At 34.3% G+C, this 23,595-nt stretch overlaps 1 protein-coding gene across 6 annotated transcripts in view; it reads right to left on the bottom strand.

The window, feature by feature from the left end:
- Positions 1 to 23,595, bottom strand: part of arhgef25a (Rho guanine nucleotide exchange factor 25a) — a 185,222-nt gene that overhangs the window by 94,954 nt on the left and 66,673 nt on the right. For all 6 annotated transcript variants that reach the window (XR_015523689.1, XR_015523687.1, XR_015523686.1 and 3 more), the window contains 2 exons: positions 6,283 to 6,593; positions 3,072 to 3,182 (listed from right to left, as the gene is read on the bottom strand). Coding sequence is in view for 2 of the 6 variants with exons in the window: in XM_087307292.1 (XP_087163418.1) it covers positions 3,072 to 3,182; positions 6,283 to 6,593 (422 nt within the window). In the remaining 4 variants the exon portion in view is untranslated. The remainder of the gene's footprint in view (positions 1 to 3,071; positions 3,183 to 6,282; positions 6,594 to 23,595) is intronic.

Genomic DNA, 23,595 nt, shown 5'->3' with positions numbered 1-23,595 from the left:
AGAGAGGATACAAACCATACAAAAATATACAGTGCAGTGGGGTCTAAAATGTCTGAGACCATATTGAAAATCTCAGATTTTAAAACTACAGATAAATAAAACTAAGAAATTGATAATTAAAAAATATGTATGCTAAAGCCCAAAATATACTTATGGTACATTAGAGTACCAAACAGTCTCATGAATAAAGCCTTTCCTTAAAGTCTTCTCGTGACTTTTAACATACAGTAGCTGATATCCATTATTTCCCTTGACACATACACTTGTCAACACTTTGAGTCTGTGATTATCACTAAGTAGTGCAAATACAATTCAAAGCCCATGTGCACGATTAGAAATATTGGGCATGTAAAGTACAATAAGCGGTTTTAAGCCTGGTTTAATTGATTTCTCCATATAAAGAAGAATGTTTTCAATCCTCTATAATGTACTTCCCACACCTTTTAACGGCTCAGTCATTAAAGTGGCAGTTTAACACATACTGTACCAGTTATAATTTTGGCTTCCCAACTTTAGTTAACCATGCCTAAATAACACTTTTCTAATACTTTACTGTTTTCTGTCTGTTTTACTGTACGTTTAATCAAATACATACAACTTTGTGACCATAAACGAAAAAATATCTATTGAGCCCTACTAACGAAAAATAGAAGTACTTTGGACCCCACTTTATAAGAAGTGTGTTTGAGTAATGCATGTTCTCACTTTTATAGGTTCGCCCTGTGTAAGAGAGCCTGGCAACAAATGACCCATCAGTCAGATGACCATCTGGCCACTCTCACATTCAGTGTGGAAACTCACACATCCAAACTTCTGTGCAAACTGGCAAAAAAAAAAAAAAAAAAAAAAACTAAATCCCTACTCTCAGGCTAAAACGTTATGCCCACAGACTGCTGGCTGAGCATCTGAGACATACGGTAAATCAAATTGGAATCTCTTCAGGAGTTTCAAAGTCATCATCATGATTTTACAGGATTTCTGTGATATGTGTGACACGCTTTTAACAGTCCACCTGGAAGCAAAGCTATCATGAGAGCAAAACCCTGTAATATAAAAGAAGAAAGGTTTTGTATTTCCAACTATTAAAGCTAGTGCTTGTGATAGACTAATAGGTAAGTTTTCAAAAATATTTATGGCACAGAAAAAAATACATCCAACAGTTTCACATATCAGTTTGTTGTTACAGAGACATCAATGTTACATTCTCATGCCCCTAAACAATGGACAAACATTTATTGTGTGTCATGTGATACTAATTTACTAAACTTTTTTGAATTTCCTTCTTCTGTTGAACACTAAACAAGATATTTCGAAGAATGTTGGAAAAAGCAGACCTTAGCTTTGTTTACATCCACCTATTTATATGAGCGTTTTGGGATGGATCAAATAAAATAATGTTGAATGGAATTACTAAAATTTAAAAAATTAGCAAAAAATATATATATATGCACAACTAAGCAGGATAAACATTTAATACAATTAGAAAAAAATGCACATAAATTATGATGGAATCACATTTACAAATAAATTCCAGCATGCACATCAAAAAAAGTCATGTGATTTTGTTTTACTAGATCATGTGATAAAGTAAGCGTGATGGGATAGTATTAATGGACAAACCAGCGACAGTCCCCGTTATATTAATATTATAAGTATATATAAACTACCGGTCAAAAGTTTAGGGTCAGTTTTTTCATGTTTCTTTTTTTTTTTTTTTTTTGAAAATGATTGTGTTCATCAAGGCAGCATTTATTAAATGTAAAAACACTAAATTCAATTGTTAATATTCATAAACATTTTAAATAACTGTTTTTTATTGTATGTAGTTTCATATTAAATCATTCCAGTAATTATTGCTTTTATTACTATTACCGCTATTAATAATAACACCATTAATAACAAAGTCTCTAAAAGGCAAGTCATTCACTTGACGGGCATCTTTAAAACACCCCTTAGGCAGTATGCTCAGGCGTTCTGTCTGAATGGGGAAACATCAAATTTTCCAAAACTGCTTGCCAAGCTTATGACTGAATTTCATATTAGGAATCACCAATGAAATAAACAACTGTGTCTTTAGATTAATTTCTAAACATTTGAATCACACAAAATCTGCAGAAACTCACGAGTCTCGACCTGTGATTGGCTCCTGTACTAGAAGGCAGGATTTATTTGCCATTTAGCGATCGATGATTGCCACGTGTACTAGTAGGCAGGGTTTTGTTCACCATATTGACCGTTACACTTTACCCCATTAAAAACGATACGAGTGACATGTCTTGTGTATTCTATATTATTTGTTAATAACAATAATAATAAAAATAATTTATATTAGAGTGATTTCTGAAAGATCATGTGACTGAAGACTGGAGTAATAAAAATCTTTAAATCTTTAAAATCTCTGGAATAAATGATTAAATTAAATATTAACTACTTTTGAAGTTATTTTATGGTGCAATAACATTTCACATTTATACAAAATTGACTGTATTTTTGATTAAATAAATGTAGCCTTGGTGAGCAGGAGAAGCTTATTATAAAACATTTAAAAATCCTACTGACTCCAAACTTTTGACCGGCAGTGTATATGTATAATATATATATATATATATATATATATATATATATATATATATATATATATATATATATATATATATATATATATATATATATATAAAATAGCCCCACTGTGGCTTCTACTATGGCAGCAAAGTTCAATTTTTCCAATTTCTTAGGTGACGAATTTGTTCTTTTGACTCATTAGATGGAAACATAGCTTTATTCTCCAATGCTTTATACAATATGCTCATGAATCTAATTTGCATCTTTAAATAAAAACATAGTCATTGACATCCATAGTATGAACACTAAGATACTATGAGAGTCAATGGAAGATTTAGAAACAGTGTAAGATGAGTAAATAATGACAGGATTTTCCTTTTTGGGTGAACTACTCCTTTAAAGATGTGGTCAGATAGCAAAACATGTAGTCTAACATCTTTCTTGTCCAAGCCCTAACACAATCTGACACCATGACTATCAAAATGGAAAAACACTGATCACAGCATTACCTGTGTTTGTCCTAGTGTTGTGGATCCCTGTGGAGAGTCCGATTGGAAGCTGTAGGACTGCAGGAGACCTGGATCACAGTCGCCAAGAGCAGGCAGTCCATCTTTCCACTCCTACACACACAAAACACACGTACACAAGACTGCTTTAAAACAAGCAGGAACCACAACCTTCACTGTCTTTCCCAAACATCAATACTCAGGTCAAAATAAAGCTGACCCATAATTCCTCTCTGTGTGAGACTATGATGAGAAGTGTATTGGAGGGTCACTGCGATTAAAGGTCAGTTCACCTGGACAGAGGCGAACCGCAGGGCTGTAGCGAGCAGTTGGCCGCACGGTGTGGTGCAACTCACACTGCGTTATGAAAAACAGAGCAACACCTGTAGTGTGATGTAAACTGATACTTTCTGTGATCGAACAAACAGGATATGAAGGCTTGTTGATACCCCGGCTGCATGATAATGGTTAAACTGATCATCATGATTATTTTGCTTAGTTTCTAAACAAGATTCTTGCAGTTTGAGGAAACAAATAATCAGTTAATTGATTAGTTAAATTTTCTTTTATTATCAATATACTCATAGGCAGAGCTGGGGAGATTAATTAGAAATTGTTGTGTATTTCTAAAGACAAATTACACAATTATATTTAGTAATGTAATTACTAGATTCCACATTTAATGTAACAATTTATATTTTTGATTACTTTCAAAGAGTTCCTATCATGGGTTTTGTAAAATGTCCTTGTATGCAGTGTGTAACACAGCACTAAGTTAGTAAAAACATCCAGCTGAGGTTTAAATGTGAAAGTGCACCGTGTTTAAAACTTAATTGATTATTGATTCTTTAACGAAATAATCGACTCAGAGTTGAATGAATGACTCGTGTTGGGTTCAGATCTTTTGTTTGATCTTTTTGCTTTGATCCAGTAAAACGTGAAGGAGACTTTTCCTTCAGACACTAACGCTAGCGCGGGCCTGCAGGAATCAAGGGACTGATCATGATGTGAATAGATGATAACTGACAGATGGAGATTCGGCTGCGGGGAATAAAGGGTTATAATTAATTTTCACAACAATACCACAGTGTAGCCAACCTACTGTTGTGTTTGTTCTTGTTATTTATTTATTTTTTATTTTATTTGTGATACAATAACCTATGTTGCAACGCAGGATTCGCCAGCCGTTTGCTATTAAATGAAGGAGCAGCAGAGATCATTATGTATGACAGACACGATAACCAGCGATCATTCTCCAGCGATCGCTGGTTCTCTCACATATCCTACACTTCCGCTTTCTCTTGGTCTACATATGCATACATGCTCTCCGGTCACACTCACGCCTGCTCATTCATCTAGACTGATTACATTCGCACACCTGAGGACTTTCAGAGACTGATTAGACACCCTACATAAGCCACTCATTTACCCATCCTGTTTGCAGAGTCTTGTTCGTTCACAGTGACATTACAACGCGGTTCTCCTTGTCTTGTTTCTCCATGTCTCGATCCTAGCCTTGTTTATCCTAGTTATCCTGTTTAGCCGCCAGCCCTACGACCTATTGCCTGTACTTTGATTATGACTCTGGATTTGCCTACACATACCTGTTTGTACCTGATTTGACGATTGCTTGCTTGACGTTGAATAAAACCCTCATATTGGATCTTACCTCCAGTTGTGTGTGTCACTCCCCGACGTTACAATGACACTTTATCAGACTTTGACAGGGACTTTGTCAGTAACTGTTACAGTTCATATGAACCAGTTTTTTCTTCCTCCATATCATAACATGTCAGTGTAATTAAAATGGTTGCCTCATTTTGTGTAGTTTGCAAAATATATATGTGTTTAATTGTGTGTTACAAGTTGTAATCGTCTTGCACAGCTTGTAATCACTTATCTATTATAGATAAGCTGTTCACATTGTGTCCTAAACCACGTTGAATGTGTGACTCGGGCTTCTTCCTTTACTAATTTAAATACAAGTTCAAGTTCAAGATCAAGTTGATTTATTTATAAAGCACATTTAAAAGCAGTCACAAGACTGACCAAAGTGCTGTACAAAAGACAATGTAAATGCGTTTCTGAACTCGTGATCCTCTGCTGTTTGCCTTTGCTATGGCAACCATCAGCTGTTCATACACGTGTAATTCGGTCAATTTTCAACATAGTTAAACTTTTGCCACTGTGTGGATTAATACTGAATGTGTGTCGTTGTTAATACTTGGGGTTAGCGTTAAGAGTAGAGTAAAATGCTGGAGTTTAACTGCATTGCTTTATTGCATTCCTGCATTGGGCTCTCACATACCCTATGTGCTACTTCAAAGCCATGGTGGGCATTTCTCTCCATCTTGCGCTGAAGTCATTGAGATAATTAAGTAAAACTAAATGCATATTATAAGACAATGAAAGACCTTGCATGCAAATCAGCTTGTTGTTGGTGACCCCAAAACTAAAATATGACCTTTTATAATCTAAAATAGGGGCTGTTTTAGCCTAACTCATTTTTCTCAAAGATTTGGGAAAAGATAGTTAAAAGGATAAAAGAATAGTTCACATACACAAAAAAAAGAAAATTCTGTCATCATTTACTCACCCGTTAATTATTTCAAATCTTTATTACTTTCTTTTTCTGTTAAACATAAAAGAAGATATTTTGAAGAAAGCTGGAAAGCTGTAACTATTGGCTTCCATAGTAGTCGTTTTTCCTACAATGGAAGTCAATGAGGACAGGTTTTTAGCTTTCTTCAAAATATCTTCTTTTGTGTTTAACAGAAGAAATAAACTCATAAAGGGTTGGAACAATTAGAGGGTCAGAAAATTGTGAGTAAATTCATTTTTTAAAATCATTTTTGTGTAAACTATCCCTTTAAACACAAAGAGCAGGTCTAGATTTTTGCCTAGTAAGATCTGATTGGATTACTGAATTATGGTGGATTGGTATTGGCCCTCCAACACACCCTTAAACATGTTATCAGAGAATGTATGTCATTGTAAGAAGATAAGATCGCACAAAAAACAGGAACAAAGATAAAAATGTATGATAAATACAGCAATATTGCATAATTCAATAAGAACTGTCTATCTTCACTGAAAAAAATAAATGCAATAATTGAGTCCATGATAAAATAAAGATTTATGATTTTCTGTGAAACGCTATTTGATACTTATTAATATTGAGTGATTTTTCGACACATGAAAACATTTTCCTCACCAGCTCTTTGTCTATGCCTGGTAGGATGGTGAACTGCTCCTCTGTTGACTGTGGGCTGCCCAATTCTTGGCTGCTCCTGGTGGGTGGAGGCGGGGGTTTGCCCTCCAATCTGCGGACCTGCCGCTCCCCTTTGGCACTTCCTGCTGCCCCAGCGCTAAGCTTACGCACCGGATTTGTCAGCCACTTCTTCAGGGTGCTGACAGAGCGACGGGAGCCTGGGGAGTTTGGGGCCGAACTGCCCGAAGCCTGGGGCGGCAGAGAGGCCACCGAGGTGGAGATACTGCCCTCACTGCCAGCGGCTGAGTATGAGTCTGGACAGACAAAGAGAAGAAAGAGGAATTAGGTCGGGAATAACCATCGAGAGCACAGAGAAAACAAAATAAATCTGTCTTATATATAAACACACTCTACATAAACACACTATAACACTAAATATATCCCATAGCTAAGGCACTGCGAAGAATTTTTCCCATCACAGACTTTACTACTGACAAAACTCTTGTCGTCGATCCCAAGTAAAAGAGCTACAAATAATAACCTGACTTTATTGGATCTTTTGGAAAAATGGCAGAAGGTAGATTATTCTGATGATTCATCTGATGAATTGCATCCCAATCATCACAAATAATGCAGAAGACCTATTGGAACCCAGATGGACCCAATTTTCTCACAGAAATCAGTCAAGTTTGGTGAAGGAAAAATTATGGTTTGAAGTTACATTCAGTATGGGGGCATGTGAGAGATCTGCAGAGTGGATGGCAACATTAACTGGCTGAGGTATCAAAACATTTGTGCTGTCCATTACATTACACACCACAGGAGAGGGTAAATGTTTCAGCAAGATAGCACTCCTTCTCATAATGCAGCCTCCATATCAAAGTTCCTGAAAGAAAGAAGGTCAAGGTGCTCCAGGATTGGCCAGCTCAGTCACCAGACATGAACATTATTGAGCATGTCTGTAATAAGATGACATTGAAGATCAATCCAAAAAATCTTGATGAACTCAAGGAGTCCAAACACTTTCTTTTCCATTATAAATTATTTTATTAATAAGTTATTTGAGTCATTGCAGAGATGTATGGGTGCGGTTGTTCAAGCTCATAGGAGTCATACACAATATAAATTTTTTTTCCACTGCACCATAACATTTTATTCTATACTGTACATTATTTCTGTTAAGTGGCAAGACTTTTGTCTAAGCAAAGTCAGACTTTACTGTCCTAATTAAAAAATTAAAAATCAAGGCATGATCATATTTTGTCATGTAATGTACGAATATTATGACAAGTAAATGCTTTATGTTTTCAAAAATAATTCCTTTATATAATAGAAGCGCTGAATTTCAACATCATTCCTCTTGTGTACAGTGTCACATCGTTCTTCAGAAATCATTCTATATGATGATTTGCTGCTCTATAATGTTTTCTTTATTTTGATACTGTATTGATTGATGAACTTTAACAACAACATAAAACTGACATGTTCATTTCTTTTCAGACTATTAATTACAAAAAAATTCCAAGTCAGATATCCAATAGTAAGGAAACATCCAAAATACACTCAATTAAATGAACAGATATTATGGCTCAATGCCAATGATTCAGTGACTCACCAATAAAGACTTCACTTTTCTGAACATTTCTTGAATCTTCTGGAAGTATCAGAATTTTTTGCAAAACCCTTGAACAATTTGTTAATTGAGTTGCTTGATAAAACTTCAATTGATCATTATTGGTAGGATTAACATTTCTAAATAAATCTTTGAGCCAATGCTTGAGTGACTCAACCACAGACATTACTTAACGCATTACTGGATGAATCAACATTTTTTAATGAATATTTTGAACAAACAATTCAATAATAAACGCACTTCTGTGATGACTTCTTGGAACAAATAACGATACCAAAAGTCTAAACCAGGTGTGCCCAAACTTTTTTGAAAAGGACCAAAACCAAACTTGATTGAGGCTAGTGGGCCGAAGGTATATATAGTTGCCACTAATTTCCTAATTTATTTAATATTGTTAAAAAATGACTAAAAAACATTGCTTTATATTAAGTAATGCATTTTTTTTACATTTTATAAAATACTTATGTCAGTAAAAACAAAACAATCTAATTTATTACAGAATTAAATAGTATTTTCATTGATTTGCTCGCCGATGTCTTCAGCATAGTCCTCTAACCATCGAGTGACAGTATTTACATTTTTAAAAATTCGATTCTTTAACAACATTCAATTGAACCATTTAATTTTAGTTTGCTCTAAATAAGATGAATAAAAAGCAACCAAACAAACAAAAAAGTTTACATCAAATTATAAATGACAATCTTTGTGTTAAAGGCATTCGCCCCAACCCTCTCCATCATTCTTACTCTCCTTTCAGATGGGATGGTGGGCCAAATTAAAGGTTACAATGGGCCAACTTTGGCCTGCAGGCCCTACTTTAGGCATCTCTTGTCTAAACAATCAACAGTCTTTTAACTATACAAGATAACTGCTCTCTCTGGGTAAAAAAACAGGTCTGAATGTTCACTTTCATATTTTCAAAATAAAATCTTTACTGAGATACAGATGCTCTAGTGTTTTTATTAGAGCATCCTAAATTGTGTGTGCATACAACATGTACGCTGTCATCACTGAATGCATGTGAGTGTCTCAGCACATGACCCATGCAGACAGGCCTCGTGCCGCACATCCTAGTCAGTGTTAATCACATAAGGGCTACTCAGACTGGTTTAGGGCAGACTCTGAGAAGCTCCACTGGTTAGCCAAGCTATCGTGTGACACTGGAGAGCTAAATATAGACCACCGCCCCAAAGTCCAGGCCCAGGCTGAGAGCACGGTGCTGGTGTCAGAGGGACCCTGGGAAAAGAACAGAGGGGGATGTGCACAGGAAACACACTTTAATCCTAGTCCACAGGAAGGTCACCAACTTTTTTTGTTCTCTCTTCACAATGTGCTTCTCACCCCCACTACTCTCTTCCTGACCCAGAACAGTGGCTGTCTGAGGTTATCAGTGGCAGCGAGAACAGGCTTCGCATGTTTCAGTCTCTCAGTTGTCTAGTCCAGCCCCTGTTTGACCCCTTGATTCAGCCCAACAGTCTGACAGCACAAACACATATACACTTTGCCCAGAGACAAACACTATGTTATGCCCAGACATCAAGCTACATACCTGTTACACGTTATTTCCAAATATTATTTGATAGTAATAAAGAGGATTTCCTCCATAAGTTAAAATAATATTAATCTTATTTGTCATACTCAGTAGTATGTCAGCAGCCAGCTTTAACCTGAACACAAATCAGACATGCATCAAGAGAAGCGTCTTGAATTAGTTTTGTTTGGGGTCATTGTAAAAATATAATAAAATAAATTCAACGAAAAAAATCAGCTTTTCTGACTTCTGTGAATTGTCAAACCAATTATTTTTTTACTTTAAACTTTGTTAAACAGTTTCAGTTACAAAATCATTTCTGTCTGTGTAAAATACATGTAATTCGCTAACATTTAGCATGTGTTCCAAAGAGTTTTGTTTGAGCAGCCTTGTTTCTGAATGCTGGTTTTGAACCAAAACTGGTTTTGAAGTGAAAAGTGAGTAATTCATAACAGTTTTTTTTAATTATTTGGGTGAACTGGCCCTTTAAGGATCCTTTATTTGTTTGTGTCTGTTTCTGTGTCTGTGTGTCAAGTTAGTTTATATGAATTTAAAAGCTGGATAAAAAAAATGTTTTTTACTGATGTGCTAACAGAGAGAATGTTCTGCAAGCAAAAATGTTTTCTAACATGGCATTTGATAATTGTTAGTTTTACAATCAAATAAACAAAAACATATTTAAATATATTTGTAAACAAAAAATACCAACCCAAAATGGCTCTGTATAGATTTCTGGAGAGTGCCAAATACAGCCCAGGAGGAACGTTTTTTCTTTTATTTATTTTTTTGCTGTTTTTGTTTTCGCGAATCCACCAGAGGCTGCCGTGTATGCTTTTTGAGATCTCAAATTTCTCTTGGGAGTGCCATGAGCGCCTGCTGTGTTCATGTAAATCTACCAGAAGCCGCTGTCGTCTGACCGACTGATCCACCCTCCTCCTTCCCTAAACCTAACCGATAGTGTTTTCAAAAGCACAGATTGACCCGCCCACCCACTTCTCTAAACCAAACCAACAGTTTTAAAAAGCAATCCAGACAAAAAAGAAACGCCCTTGTCTTATTTTTACCACGTTTTCAAATCCTACCACATTCTCACCTTGTAATTTACTTGTTTATTAAAATTTTTGTCTTTATCGCTTTCTGGAACCGTTCTTCGCCGGACTTGAATCCTGTTGTTGTGGTCAACTCCTCTCTGCGTTTCAAGTCTACCAATGTACATGGCAAGCAAACTGGATATATTTGAACAGTGAGAAAGCCGTACATACGGAAGTAAATAGTAAGCGTAAAAAGGAAAAGTATCGCCCCCTATTGTTCATTTTAAAGAAGAAATGCAGCCATATGTACTTCTTACTACATAATTCCTGATCTCCAGAAATGTATAGGGCTACGTTTTCAGAATGAGCCTGTGTTAAAAAAATATTCTTACAAACAAAAACAAATAAAAAGTAAGGGTGTGTTGGGGGAGGGGTGGCAGCTGTATTTGCAGTTGCGAAACTTGCACAATAAAAGCCCCAGAGAGACTCAAAAAAACTCAATGTTCTTCTGCTTGCAAATGCTCTTTATATGCATAATACAGACAAAAATAATGGCATTAACACACTCCTGCGTGCACTTATCAGAAAAAGCTAGAATAAGCAGCACTTGCCTGCGAGCATCCAGACAAGTAACATTTATGATTTAACATTGGCTATTAAAATGGCCTCAGGGTCTCTCAGGCTCCAAACAGAACATGCAGGTTAATGCAGAGGTCCAACTAATTTATTAAGCTAATGTTTCGTGTAGCAGAACTGACCTAGAATTTGTGCTGATACACAGAGAAACATCCCCCGTTGAGCTCTAATCCACAAACTTTCCACTTTCGTCGGGGAATAATCAGCGTAATAATGGAACTGACCTCAACCCAAAAGGAATTCAGCACAACCTGAAGTGGAGGGATTATAACTCTTATTGCTGGCTAAACAGCAGGGCAAAGCTGCTTTCCTGATGCCAAACTGATGTCTCCGCACGGGGCACAAAAATGACGAATGGTTTCATTCCACACTCAGTATGGATCCAACGGATTAAGAAAGAGTGGCAGTTATCAAAAGCAAATCCCAATTCATTACCTCGATTTTTTTTTCTTTTCTTTTTTGAACAGGGAACATTGATTTCATTGTTTTGTGGTTACATTTGAAATGTAATTTAATGTGTTAATTGCTGTTTCTTTGGAATTCTCTGTGATTTATAAGCAAGTTCAGGTTGAAAACAATGTGTAAAATGAGAATGACTTTTAAATTAAAGGTATTCTCTGAATAAGACTACAATTTCCAGAATCACAATTTGAATTAAGGCAAATTGAAACGGAAAGAATTGAAATCATACCATATAACTTAATATCTGAAAGGTTTGCTTGATTATGGCCAAAATCAAATATTATTTGATTATTCGATTACTTTTCGTTCAGATCTTTTGCATAAAACGTAAAAAACATCTTCCACATTCACATTCATCGTCCACATTCAGTATGGATCTGACAGATTAAAAAAGAGTGCTGACATGAAAAGGCCAAACCCAATTCTTATTTTCAATATCTTATTTTTTGTTTATTTGTTTTTTGTTTTTTTTTAAAATAGGGATCGTATAAAACATATTATTTCATTGTTTTGTGTATACATTTAACATGTATATTAATGTGTTAATTGCTGTTTCTGTGGAATTCTCTGCGAGATTTACTTGTAATTTCTGCTTGAAAACAAGCAGAGAAGTTAAATAATTAAGTAAATGTAAAAGTAAATGAGAATGAATTTTAAATTAAATATATTTTCATAAAAAGGTAGACAACAGTTTGCAGAATCACAATTTGAATTGAAGGACATTGAAATTGAAAAAAAAAAAGAAATTCATATTAGATTTAGATAGATTTGCTTGATTAATAATTTTGTGTATATATTTGAAGGCGATTGAAAGTGAAAGAATTTAAACTGAAATATTTTTAGTTTTCTACTATAAATCTTAATATCTGACAGATTTGCTTGATTATGACCAAAATCAAATGTAGTTTTTCTTTTCCTTTGGATCTTTTGCACAAAATGTAAAAGACTTATTTTACTTTCTCACTCAGTATAAATCTAACCAATTAAGAAAGAGTGCTGACATGAAAAGGCAAAACCAAATCAATACCTAGTTTGTTTGTTCATTTGTTTGACTTTTAAATTAAATGCATTTTCTGAATAAAGTAGACAATAGTTTGCAGAATTGCAATTTGAATTGATGGAAACTGAAATATTTTCAGCTTGCTACTATAAATCTTAATATTGGATCCACACTAAGTATGGATCTGACACATTAAGAAAGAGTGGCTGTCATGAAAAGGCAAAACCCAATTTATTACCTCATTTTTTTGGTGGGATTTTGGAACAGGGATCTAAAAAAATATATTATATTATTGTTTTGTGTATATATTTTACATGTAATTTAATGTGTTATTTGTTGTATCTTTGGAATTCTCTGCAAGATTTACAAGAAATTTCTGATTTAAAACAAGAAGTAAGAAAATGAGAATGACTTTTAAATTAAATTCACTTTTTGAATATGGTAGACAACAGTATCCAGAATCGCTAAATGCAATTGAAGGAAATTGAAATTGAAAGAAAGAAGAAATTAATTTTCAGTTTAATACCATAAATCTTAATAACTGATGGATTTGCTTGATTATGGCCAAAAAAATAAATATAATATTTTTCCTTTGGATCTTTTGCACAAAATGTAAAAGAATTATTTGACTTGCACACTCAGTTTGGATCAGACAGATTAAGAAAGAGCTGTCATGAAAAGGCAAAACCCAATTCATTACCCTGCTTGTTTTTTGTTGTTGTTTTGTGTTTCTTTCGAGGGAACTGAATGTTATCAGGAACTAAAGGCGGTTGGGAACCGGCAACCGCTGCTTACCGTATCCTCCACAAATCAGCGCCAACACCCACATGAAACAATGTGAAATTCATCATTAGATTCCACATGCAAGACTATAACCAGTGTGTTTGTTGTAGTAATACGATGCAATGGAACAGAACACACAAGGTCTTTTTTTTTTATTGATAAAGCCCAACTACAGCAAGGCTGAAATTGCAGGAAGAGATGCTCCGTTTATATTGCTAGTAAACAGAGGGACTGAATTGATTTGAAAGCTGCAAACCTATGCTTAAGTGCTGATGGTGAGGGTAGAAACATCCTCTTAATACGGCACTGACAGAGTGCTCAACACATTAGAAAGGATGCTTCCTAATAGCTAGATAGCCTCAGCCAAGGGGAAACTACCGAGATGCAGTATCATTTAAATCTGTGTCTGTACAGTGTAATTAAACAGGTCAATTTGTAAGTATTTTTTCACAGAACATGTCACACATTTTTCTATAGGAACAACACAAAAACATTTCCTTGAAAAATATGGCTGATATTTGTTGATTTAATTGCACACTTTATTCAGTTAATGCTTAATGTAAATAGCAAAAAACAACTTTATATATGAATTAAGTCTTAATTAACTATAATAAACCTGGTAAATCTATTAAATATTTTTGGTATAATATAAACATTGCCTGAAAAATCACAATATCAAATTTAGTATGTTGCTTAGATATATTAATATACATAAATAACATTTATAAATGATAATTATATGTTAAATTATAAGAAAACATTGTATTGTAAAAATAAAAATGTTTTTAAAAAGGCACACGTATTTAATACATTTAAATTTAAAAATTAAATTAATTAATTAAATAAATTACAAAATATATAAAAAAATATATATAAAATACAAATAAATAAAAATACTACAAAAGTAACATAGTATTGAAAGAACACTGAAATCTATAGAAATCTTGTGAGCCATGAACTAATAACCAAATATCAATAAGTTTATTCACTGTTGTCAAAAAAGTGTCCTGAAAAATAAAGTGGTGTATATTTATTTTAATAAAAACCACAAATTATAAAATGGTAATCGGGATCTGGCCATTCATAATGAATGGCCATTGATATTATAACCCTGATTGTAGTGAAACCTAATTTACATGAAGAGTGGGACCACATTTACATTAAAATGTTAATTAAACGACACAAAACAGAACCCAAACTCCAAACTCAAGTGGAAAACTGCTTAAATAATCCATGTTCAGTCTGATTAGCAAAAGAGAACAGAAAGTAGAGTCAAGGGGAATTCAGGGACTGATAGTTCACCCCCCCAAAAATAACATTTAGTCACAATTACTTGACTAATAATTTGTTGTCATTTTTAATAGCTTGTTCTTAAACACAAAAGATATTTTGAAGAATGTTGGAAACTGGTAGCCTTTGGAAATAAACACTATGGAAGTTAAGGGCTACCAGCGTTTAACATTCTCCAAAATATCTTCTCATGTGTTCAACAAAACTAAAAAACTCAAACAGGTTTAGAACAGGTGGCAGGAGATTAAATGATGACAAAATTGTACTGTTTAAAGGAGCCGTTCATGAAAATTAATCACGAAAGTATACGTGCAATGCTCAATAGTATCTGGATGCAGCCTTTATGATGCAAGCTGAGACTGCATATCTAAGAGATGCAATGTCAGACACAATGCACTCAACAGAGCTAGTGACGTCATTGTGAAGGGTAGGGTTAGGGGTGGGGTTAGGTGAGCCCATTCAAAAGCATTGCATGCAGCTCAGATTGCATCTGCAGCCAGACCCCTCTCGCAATGCCTAGACAGCCCTTTTATATTGTGATATCAACAAGTGTAGCAAAATGAAAATATAATGTCTTACAATGCAGTAAATAGGCCAACATTTAAACTAATATAAATGTGTGTAGACGTGCAGATGATCATTTATTTTTTATTTGACACATTAACAAAACAGTCTTGATAAACAGATTAAGAGATTTCCATTTTTCCTCAACAGCAGATTAAATCTTTAATATGGCCAGTGTAATACATGTGTTGTTGACGGGGTGTTGCATTTTCACTGTCACACATGACAAAAATTACTATAATTTATATAGTTAGCATTTAAAACGTAGTAAATGGTTAAACATTTATTTGACTTTCATTTTATAAAAACTGCTTTGTTATTAAACTGTTAACATTTAAGCCAAATTTTAACATAGTCTTATGATTTAAATATTTTATTTATGCACATTATTCAATTAATAATTATAATATATTTTTAAAAGAAAAAAAGGACATTCCTTAATAAATTTGGTCTAATATAAGCCTTTACAAGGGGCTTTACAGTTGGTATATATTTTATATTCTATCACCAAAACTATGTCATTTGGTGCAACACTATTTACTAATTTTACATGATATAAACAATTTTTATTCTAAAAAAAGTTTTTGTCTCTACATTTTTCATATATATACCTTTTTTGAAACCACTATAAAATTAATTAATTCATTTTCTTTTCAGCTTAGTCCATTTATTCATTTGGGGTTGCCACAGCTGAATGAACCACCAACTTATCCAGCATATGTTTTACACAACAGGTGCCCATCCAGCTGCAACCCATCACTGGAAACACCCATACACTTTCATTCACACACATACACTATGGACAACTTAGCTTACCCAATTCACCTATAGCGCATGCCTTTGGCCTGTGGGGGAAACTGGAGCACCTAAAGGACACCCACTATAAAATTATTATGTTTTATTGTGCTTCGGTCTGATACCCTTGTTTATTGAAATATTTTTAACATGGAGAATTTTTTTTTCATAATTTATTATTATTGTTATTATTTGTTTATATTATGCTGATAAAGATGGTAAAGTCGCAGTAATTCATAACAAACATGCACTGTTTTAAAAACATTTTAAACTTGTAAAACTCATTCTTGATCACATTTATTGATGATTGATGATCACAGAAAGCTGAAGAGATCTTTTAATCCAAGTTGCTTTGCGCACATCCTGTCTTGTTTATATGATTATACGAGGTACTATGGAGACATATTAATATGCGGCTGTCAATCAAAATGGTGGGCGAGGAAACCACATTCCTACGTCATGTTACGATGAGCCTCAAAATAGCATTTGGGTTCAATTTTAACATCAGGAATTTTTTTAAAAGAGTATTGTTGTGTTTATATCACCCCAATATGACTGTGGACACACTATGCCTACACATAGTTCTGCCCAAACTTACAAAAGATGATTTTCATCATAGGTGTCATTTCATTTAATTTATTTTAAAATACACAGTGAAAGAATTAATAAAGTCAGTGACTCCTTATATTTGTTCAAACACCAGATTTCAAACTACATCAATATAATTCTTCAAAAATGGTGGTTTTGCTGCCTCTTTGTCAACTACCCACATACAGTACGTGGGAAATGGGGTTATACTGGATCTCCCAGACCTCAGGGCTACTGAACGGCCTTTTACCAAACAAAAAGATCCTGCTGTTTGGTGCACAAAGTCACAGGTCCTTGAAACTGCAGTCAGTATCCTCTAACAAAATGAGTTCCTTCATAACACATTAACTATGCGGGACGGCGAGACGGAAACAACGGAGACTCAATAGTTAAAGCTGGACAAGAGGAAACCCTGAATTCCCCTTGGCCCCCCGCTGGCAGGACCAGGCCATCATTTCTAGGAGAGCATGTGTTTGAGCTCGGAGCGGCCGGTGGGCAACATGAAAGTGTGAGCAGGGGGGAATGTAAGGCGATCTGAGGTGGAAAGATGAATGTATGGGGCAGAGCAGGGGCTCAGGACAGGAGGGAAGCGAAAAGGTCTTGAACAAATACGGGCCTCAGGCACAGTGGATACAGGAAGAGACAGAGAAAGAAAAACTAACACGTCGTATCGCTGGAAAACAGGCTGTAAACAAGACAGCTAAAATAATGCTATATAACTGTTGGGAGCAAAGAAAAATAAATAAATGTGTGCATGTGTTGTTGCAGGCATCTGTGTGTTATGCAAAGGTATTTCGGTTCGTAAGAGTCGGATTTCATGCAGCTTGTCTGACTTCATTTTATTTAAAAATATATATAGGTTTAGATAAAAATTTTTTTAAAGCAGCACGGTGGCTCAGTGTGGCTCAGATCGCTGGTTCGAGTCCCAGCTGGGTCAGTTGGCATTTCTGTGTGGAGTTTGCATGTTCTCCCTGTGTTGGTGTGGGTTTCCTCCGGGTGCTCCGGTTTCCCCCACAACTCCAAAAACATGCGCTATACAGTGCATCCGGAACGTATTCAAAGCGCTGCACTTTTTATACATTTTTTTATGTTACAGCCTTATTCCAAAACGGATTAAATTCATTTATTTTCTTAAAATTCTACACACAATACCCCATAATGACAATGTGAAAAAAAACTGAAAAATCACATGTAAAAAAGTATTCACAGCCTTTGCTCAATACTTTGTTGATGCACCTTTGGCAGCAATTACAGCCTCAAGTCTTTTTGAATATGATGCCACAAGCTTGGCACACCTCTCTTTGGGAATTTTTGTTTATTCCTCTTTGCAGTACCTCTTAAACTCTATCAGGTTGGTTGGAAAGCAACGGTGTACAGCCATTTTCAGATATCTCAAGAGATGGTAAATAGGATTTAGATCTGGGCTCTGGCTGGACCACTCAAGGACATTCACCGAGTTGTTGTGAAGGAACTCCATTGATATTTTAGTGGTGTGCTTTAGGTCATTGTCCTGTTGGAAGATGAACCGTCTGAGATGAAGATGTCTGAGGTCAAGAGTACTCTGAAGCAGGTTTTCATTCAGGATGTCTCTGTTCATTGCTGCATTCATCTTTCCCTCTATCCTGACTAGTCTTCCAGTTCCAACTGCTGAAAAACATCCCTACAGCATGATGCTGCCACCACCATGCTCCACTGTAGGAATGGTATTAGCCTGGTGATGAATGGTACCTAGTTTTCTCCAAACAGAATGCCTGGCATTTACTCCAAAGAGTTAAATTTAAGTCTCATCAGACCAGAGAATTTAGTTTCTTATGATATGACAGACCTTCAGATGCCTTTTGGCAAATTCCAGGAGGGGAGGGGTTTCCATCTGGCCACTCTAACATACAGGCCTTATTGGTGGATTGCTGCACAGATGGTTGTCCTTCTGTAAGGTTCTTCTCTCTTCACAAAAGAATGCTGGAGCTCAGACATTTCTGTGACCATTGGGTTATTGATCACTTCCCTGACTAGGGCCCTTCTCCCCTGATTACTCATGTTAGATGGCCAGCCAGCTTTAGTAAGAGTGCTGGTGGTTCCAAACATCTTCCACTTACGAATGATGGAGGCCACTGTGCTCATTGAAACTTTCAGAGCAGCAGAAATTTTTCTGTAACCTTCCCCAGCCTTGTGCCTTGAGAAAATCCTGCCTCGGAGGTCTACAGAGAATTCCTTTATGTTCATGCTTGGTTAGTACTTTGACGTGCACTGTCAACCCTGGAACCTTACATAGACAGATGTATGCCGTTTCAAATAATGTCTAATCAACTGAATTTACCACAGGTAAACTGAATAAGCTATTGGTCATCGTGTATGATTGTGTGTGAATGTGAGATTGTATGGGTGTTTCCTAGTAATGGGTTGAGGCTGGAAGGGCATCCACTGCGTTAAACATACGCTGTTTTATTCCACTGTTGCGACCCCTGAAAAAATAAATAGACTAATCCAAAGTAAAATGAATGAATAAATAACTTTTTTTAAAGAATAATATAAATTTCTAAAGGATTTTTTTGTATGTGTTTTAAATTAATTGTCTATAAATGTATTTTTATTTTTAACAAATACTATACATTGTTTTTCCACACATATTCGAGTTAAGTGTTTTTTTTACAGAGGGGATTCAAGGAATCTTTTTTATAACTTCATAATTCAGAAAATACTGTGCATCAAAACAAACAAACAAAATTTTTTTTTAAATAAAACAATTTTTTTTGTAAAATAATAAGGCAAATCACATATGAACCACAAATTACCTTTAGAATATACATTAGATATGAATAAAACTGTAAAATTTGTTTTATCCAATTGCTCTTTTTGCAAGAAAGAAAAATAAATATTTTGAGACTGCAGACACAAATAGACCTTATAGGGAGATTTTTAATTTTGAATAATTTAACTTCCAGTAAAATATTTTGCCATTATAGCTGTGTTTTAGACCTGGTTTGTTCAAAATCAATGATCTACACTGCCTGATTGAGGCACAATATAAAGTGGATCATTCAATTCAGTTGCTCTAAAACATATCTTTAAAATACAGAACAAACATTTAATTTATCACAGAATTTTCAGCTGCTTTTAAACAAATTTTCTGCTTGAACTAATGAACAAATGCTTAGTATGAGTATCTGAATTTATTTTGATTAAATTATATTATCGATGCTGTAAAAGGAACCGTATGATATGAACCTTGCACCAATATTTTTTGGCCAAATAATAAATGAGGCAAAAATACTTAAAGTACTGTGGATGTTTTCTTTACATTGAACTGAAAACACTTTATAAGAAAGCTAAAAAGCACAAATTCTCAAAATTGACAGGTGCATGAAAAAACTGTGTTTTTGCCTGCTGTGTCTCGTCTTAAGTGTGTTTTTCTCCATCACTCTGACAGAGACAGCATGGAATCTAATATTGAAATGAAAAAGTAAAACCATTCTCCTGTCAGTCTGCAGAGTGTGTGTGTGCGTGTGTGAACTCATTCATGTAATGGTGTGTCTAAGAGCCAGGGCAGATTACAAAGAGGCATTTTGATAATGCAGCCACTGCACAGTTCAACCAAATTGATAATTAAAAGTTAAATTAAGCCCAATATTAAACCTGAGCTGCCCTTGTCCCCAGTGATCTGCTAATGCTGTGCTCTTTTTTCAGTTCCCTCTTCATGATAATTTTTCTTCTTCTAAATCTCTCTCGCTCTCTTCTGAGCCCCGACTTTATAAGTCATCTGGTGCAACAGAAGGGATTGTTCCTTTTTCTAAGCTTCACAATCTCTGCGCTCTGGTATAATGCAGATTTTTAGTCACTTTCTAAAAACTTTCAAACACTATAATCTGAGAAGGAAGAATAAAATGACTCTTAATGGTGATCAAAGCAAAATGTTTGAGAAAATCTGTGATTCAAACTGTGAAATGGTTTAAGGATTTTGCCTTCACAGCAAAAGAGAGGTATAAACAGTTCAACTATATTTAGAAATATGTTAACAGAGCTATAATTCAACTTTGAATTGAATTGATTAAATTATACTAATTAATAAAATAAGGTATTAAATAATAAACTGATACATTTTAAACTATTACGCAGAATGTATTGGACAAAACTGATCCTATTTGTGACAGATGCCAACAAACTCAAGCTACCCTTTATCATACCTTTTGCCTTTGTCCAGAATTAATCTCTTTTTGGACATCAATTTTCTAAATCAATCTCTGATATTTTTCTTCTAAAAATTTAACCATGTCCTTTAGTGGCACTGTTAAGACTTAATGTAATGTATCGCTGTTATCTTTGCAGTCAACAGTGTATTAGCCTTTTGCTTAATAATTGCTAAAAGAATTATACTACTGAACTGGAAAAACCCTTCTCCGCCCAGCTATAATTGGATGCATGTATGACCTGTTGCAGTTTATTCAAATATGAAAAAATAGATATATAGTTGAATTCAGAATTATTAGCCCCTCTTTGAATTATTTTTTCTTTTCTAAATATTTCCCAAATTATGTTAAACAGAGCAAGGAAATTTTCACAGCATGTCTGATATTTTTTCTTCTGGAGAAAGTCTTGTTTGTTTTATTTTGGCTAGAATAAAAGCAGTTTTTAATTTTTAAAAAAAGCTATTTTAAGGTCAGAATGATTAACCCCTTAACTGTTTATTGGCAAATCTCAATCAAAGAGTTAATACAAGTGAGGGAAAGAAAAAACATAATACATTAATTTCAATATATATACATAATATATAATATACAATATATATATATATAAGTTAAAGACTATATATATATATATATATATATATATATATATATATATATATATATATATATATATAATAGGTGTCATTTGTTAATGTATGTATATACCACCCAATATTTCTTTCTTTAATATTGTGAAAATAATTTTTCCCTCACTTGTAGTAACTCTCTGATTGAGATTTGCCTATAAAAAGAGTTAAACTGAAATTGTTTGAATTAAGTTTTTAGTGATGCTTATTGCATGTCAAAAATACATTTTAATATAATTATTGTAGTACATTTCTATCTTCGTTTAAAATGATTTTTACAGTATATTCTTAATGATTTTTGGCATAAAATATCAATATTTATTTAATAACTATTTAAAACTATATATTTTGGCTATTCCCACAAACAAATCCTTGCAACATTTTTGATAATATAATAATATTAATACTATACTATACTATACACTACACTATATACACTAAATAATAATATAATATAATATATTGTAATGCAATATAATATAATATAATATAATATAATATAATATAATATAATATAATATAATATAATATAATATAATATAATATAATATAATATAATATGTACAACTGCTTGTGATGTTTGTGGTAATGATTGCTATGGGAGGGCACATGAAGGCCAGTGTGTTTTGGAGTCCACCTTTCCAGGAATTTAGGCTCCATTTCCACATATTGATTGTCAGTGGTGGAGTGCTGAGGCAGGCGCTGCGCTGCTCTAATGGGCCACAATTTTCAGAGCGGCTCAGGCCTCAGGAGACCTACAGAGCTTTAGTCATCGCGTTTAGATTGGGTTGAGTCACTACACCTGCAACTGATGAATCCTCCATCTTCCTATAGGACGGGACAAGGTATATCGAAATACATGGAAGTTCTGTTTACAATCCAAGGAGGATATGGAGAGTAATGTAAACTGTGGTGGAAAGTTGAAGAAAGCTAGATACTATCTGAAATCCTGGAGGCGGAAGCAGAACTTCAGTGAACACAGTTTTTTTTTTTTTAAATGTGATGATATTATGTGGCGAGAATATTATTTGGGGGGAAAACTGCTTTAGCTAAATAAATGTGTCAAGAATGATTTGGTTTTCAATCTACTTCCACTTTGCAGCAATCTAATATAGCTGTAATCTAATTTCTGGAAATTGCACCTTACCCCGGCTCGCTCTCATTTGCACCCACACACACGGAAAAAGCAAGTTTGCTTCTGGATCGAAGAGCTGTCCTGACAAAAATCTAATAAACACTCCTACCTACAACAGTATTTCTCAAGCAGGGGGCTACAGAATGGCCTAAAATGGTTTAAAATAAAACATAACAGACACAAATGACATAACACAACTAAATATCAAGACATTTCTTATTTGAAATCATCCCTTCAAAGAAACTTGACTCATGAGTGTTGCTAGATCCAACTAATGAAAAACAGGCAATCAGAACAAACTGATCCTAAACTTTAACTTGTGCGACCTGCACCTGCCTTCTTTGTTAACTCCCTTAACTGGACGAGTTAAACCCAAAGATGCTTAATAAGCACCACTTATTATAAGTGGACATGGCAACACTTCAAGAGTGCACTCTTGGAAGCCCAAACATAAATAAAACATGATGCCCCTCTTAAAAATGAATTTTTTTAAATCACCAAACATACAAATTTCTGTTTGCTACAGTATAAATTTGATTTTTTTATTTTATTTTTTTGCTTTACTTAAAAAAGTAATCATTTACAAACAGTGAATTGCTTTTTTCTTAACTTAAAACAAGATATTCGGGAAAAAAAATTGGAACAGCTACTAATATATCTATACACTCAAAAAAAAAAAATTGTTGAATGAACATGATTTAATCGAGGCACCCTTTATGCATCTAATCCAATCAAGTAAACCTGAACTGCTTTGAACATGTTGTATGAACACAAAGCACATTTGTAGATAAAACATGGTTTCAATCTGTCAGTCTAACTTCTTTGCAACTAATTGACTCAAAATGTTTGTATTGTGTTATTCTAATTAAAATGATTCTTATTTACTCAATGTAACACTAAAGCTTTACTTTAACAAAATTATGTCTTGTTAAAAATTATTTAAAAAAAAAAAAAGAATTAAATTTCTTGATTAATATAGTTGTTTACATTCATTCATTCATTTTCTTGTCGGCTTAGTCCCTTTATTAATCCGGGGTCGCCACAGCGGAATGAACTGC

The sequence above is a fragment of the Danio rerio genome, chromosome 23 (genome assembly GCF_052040795.2).
Source record: "Danio rerio strain M-AB ecotype USA chromosome 23, GRCz13ab, whole genome shotgun sequence".
NCBI classification, from domain to species: domain Eukaryota; kingdom Metazoa; phylum Chordata; class Actinopteri; order Cypriniformes; family Danionidae; genus Danio; species Danio rerio.
The sequence above is the reverse complement of the archived record's forward strand: the minus strand, read 5'-3'. Positions and strand labels throughout refer to the sequence as shown.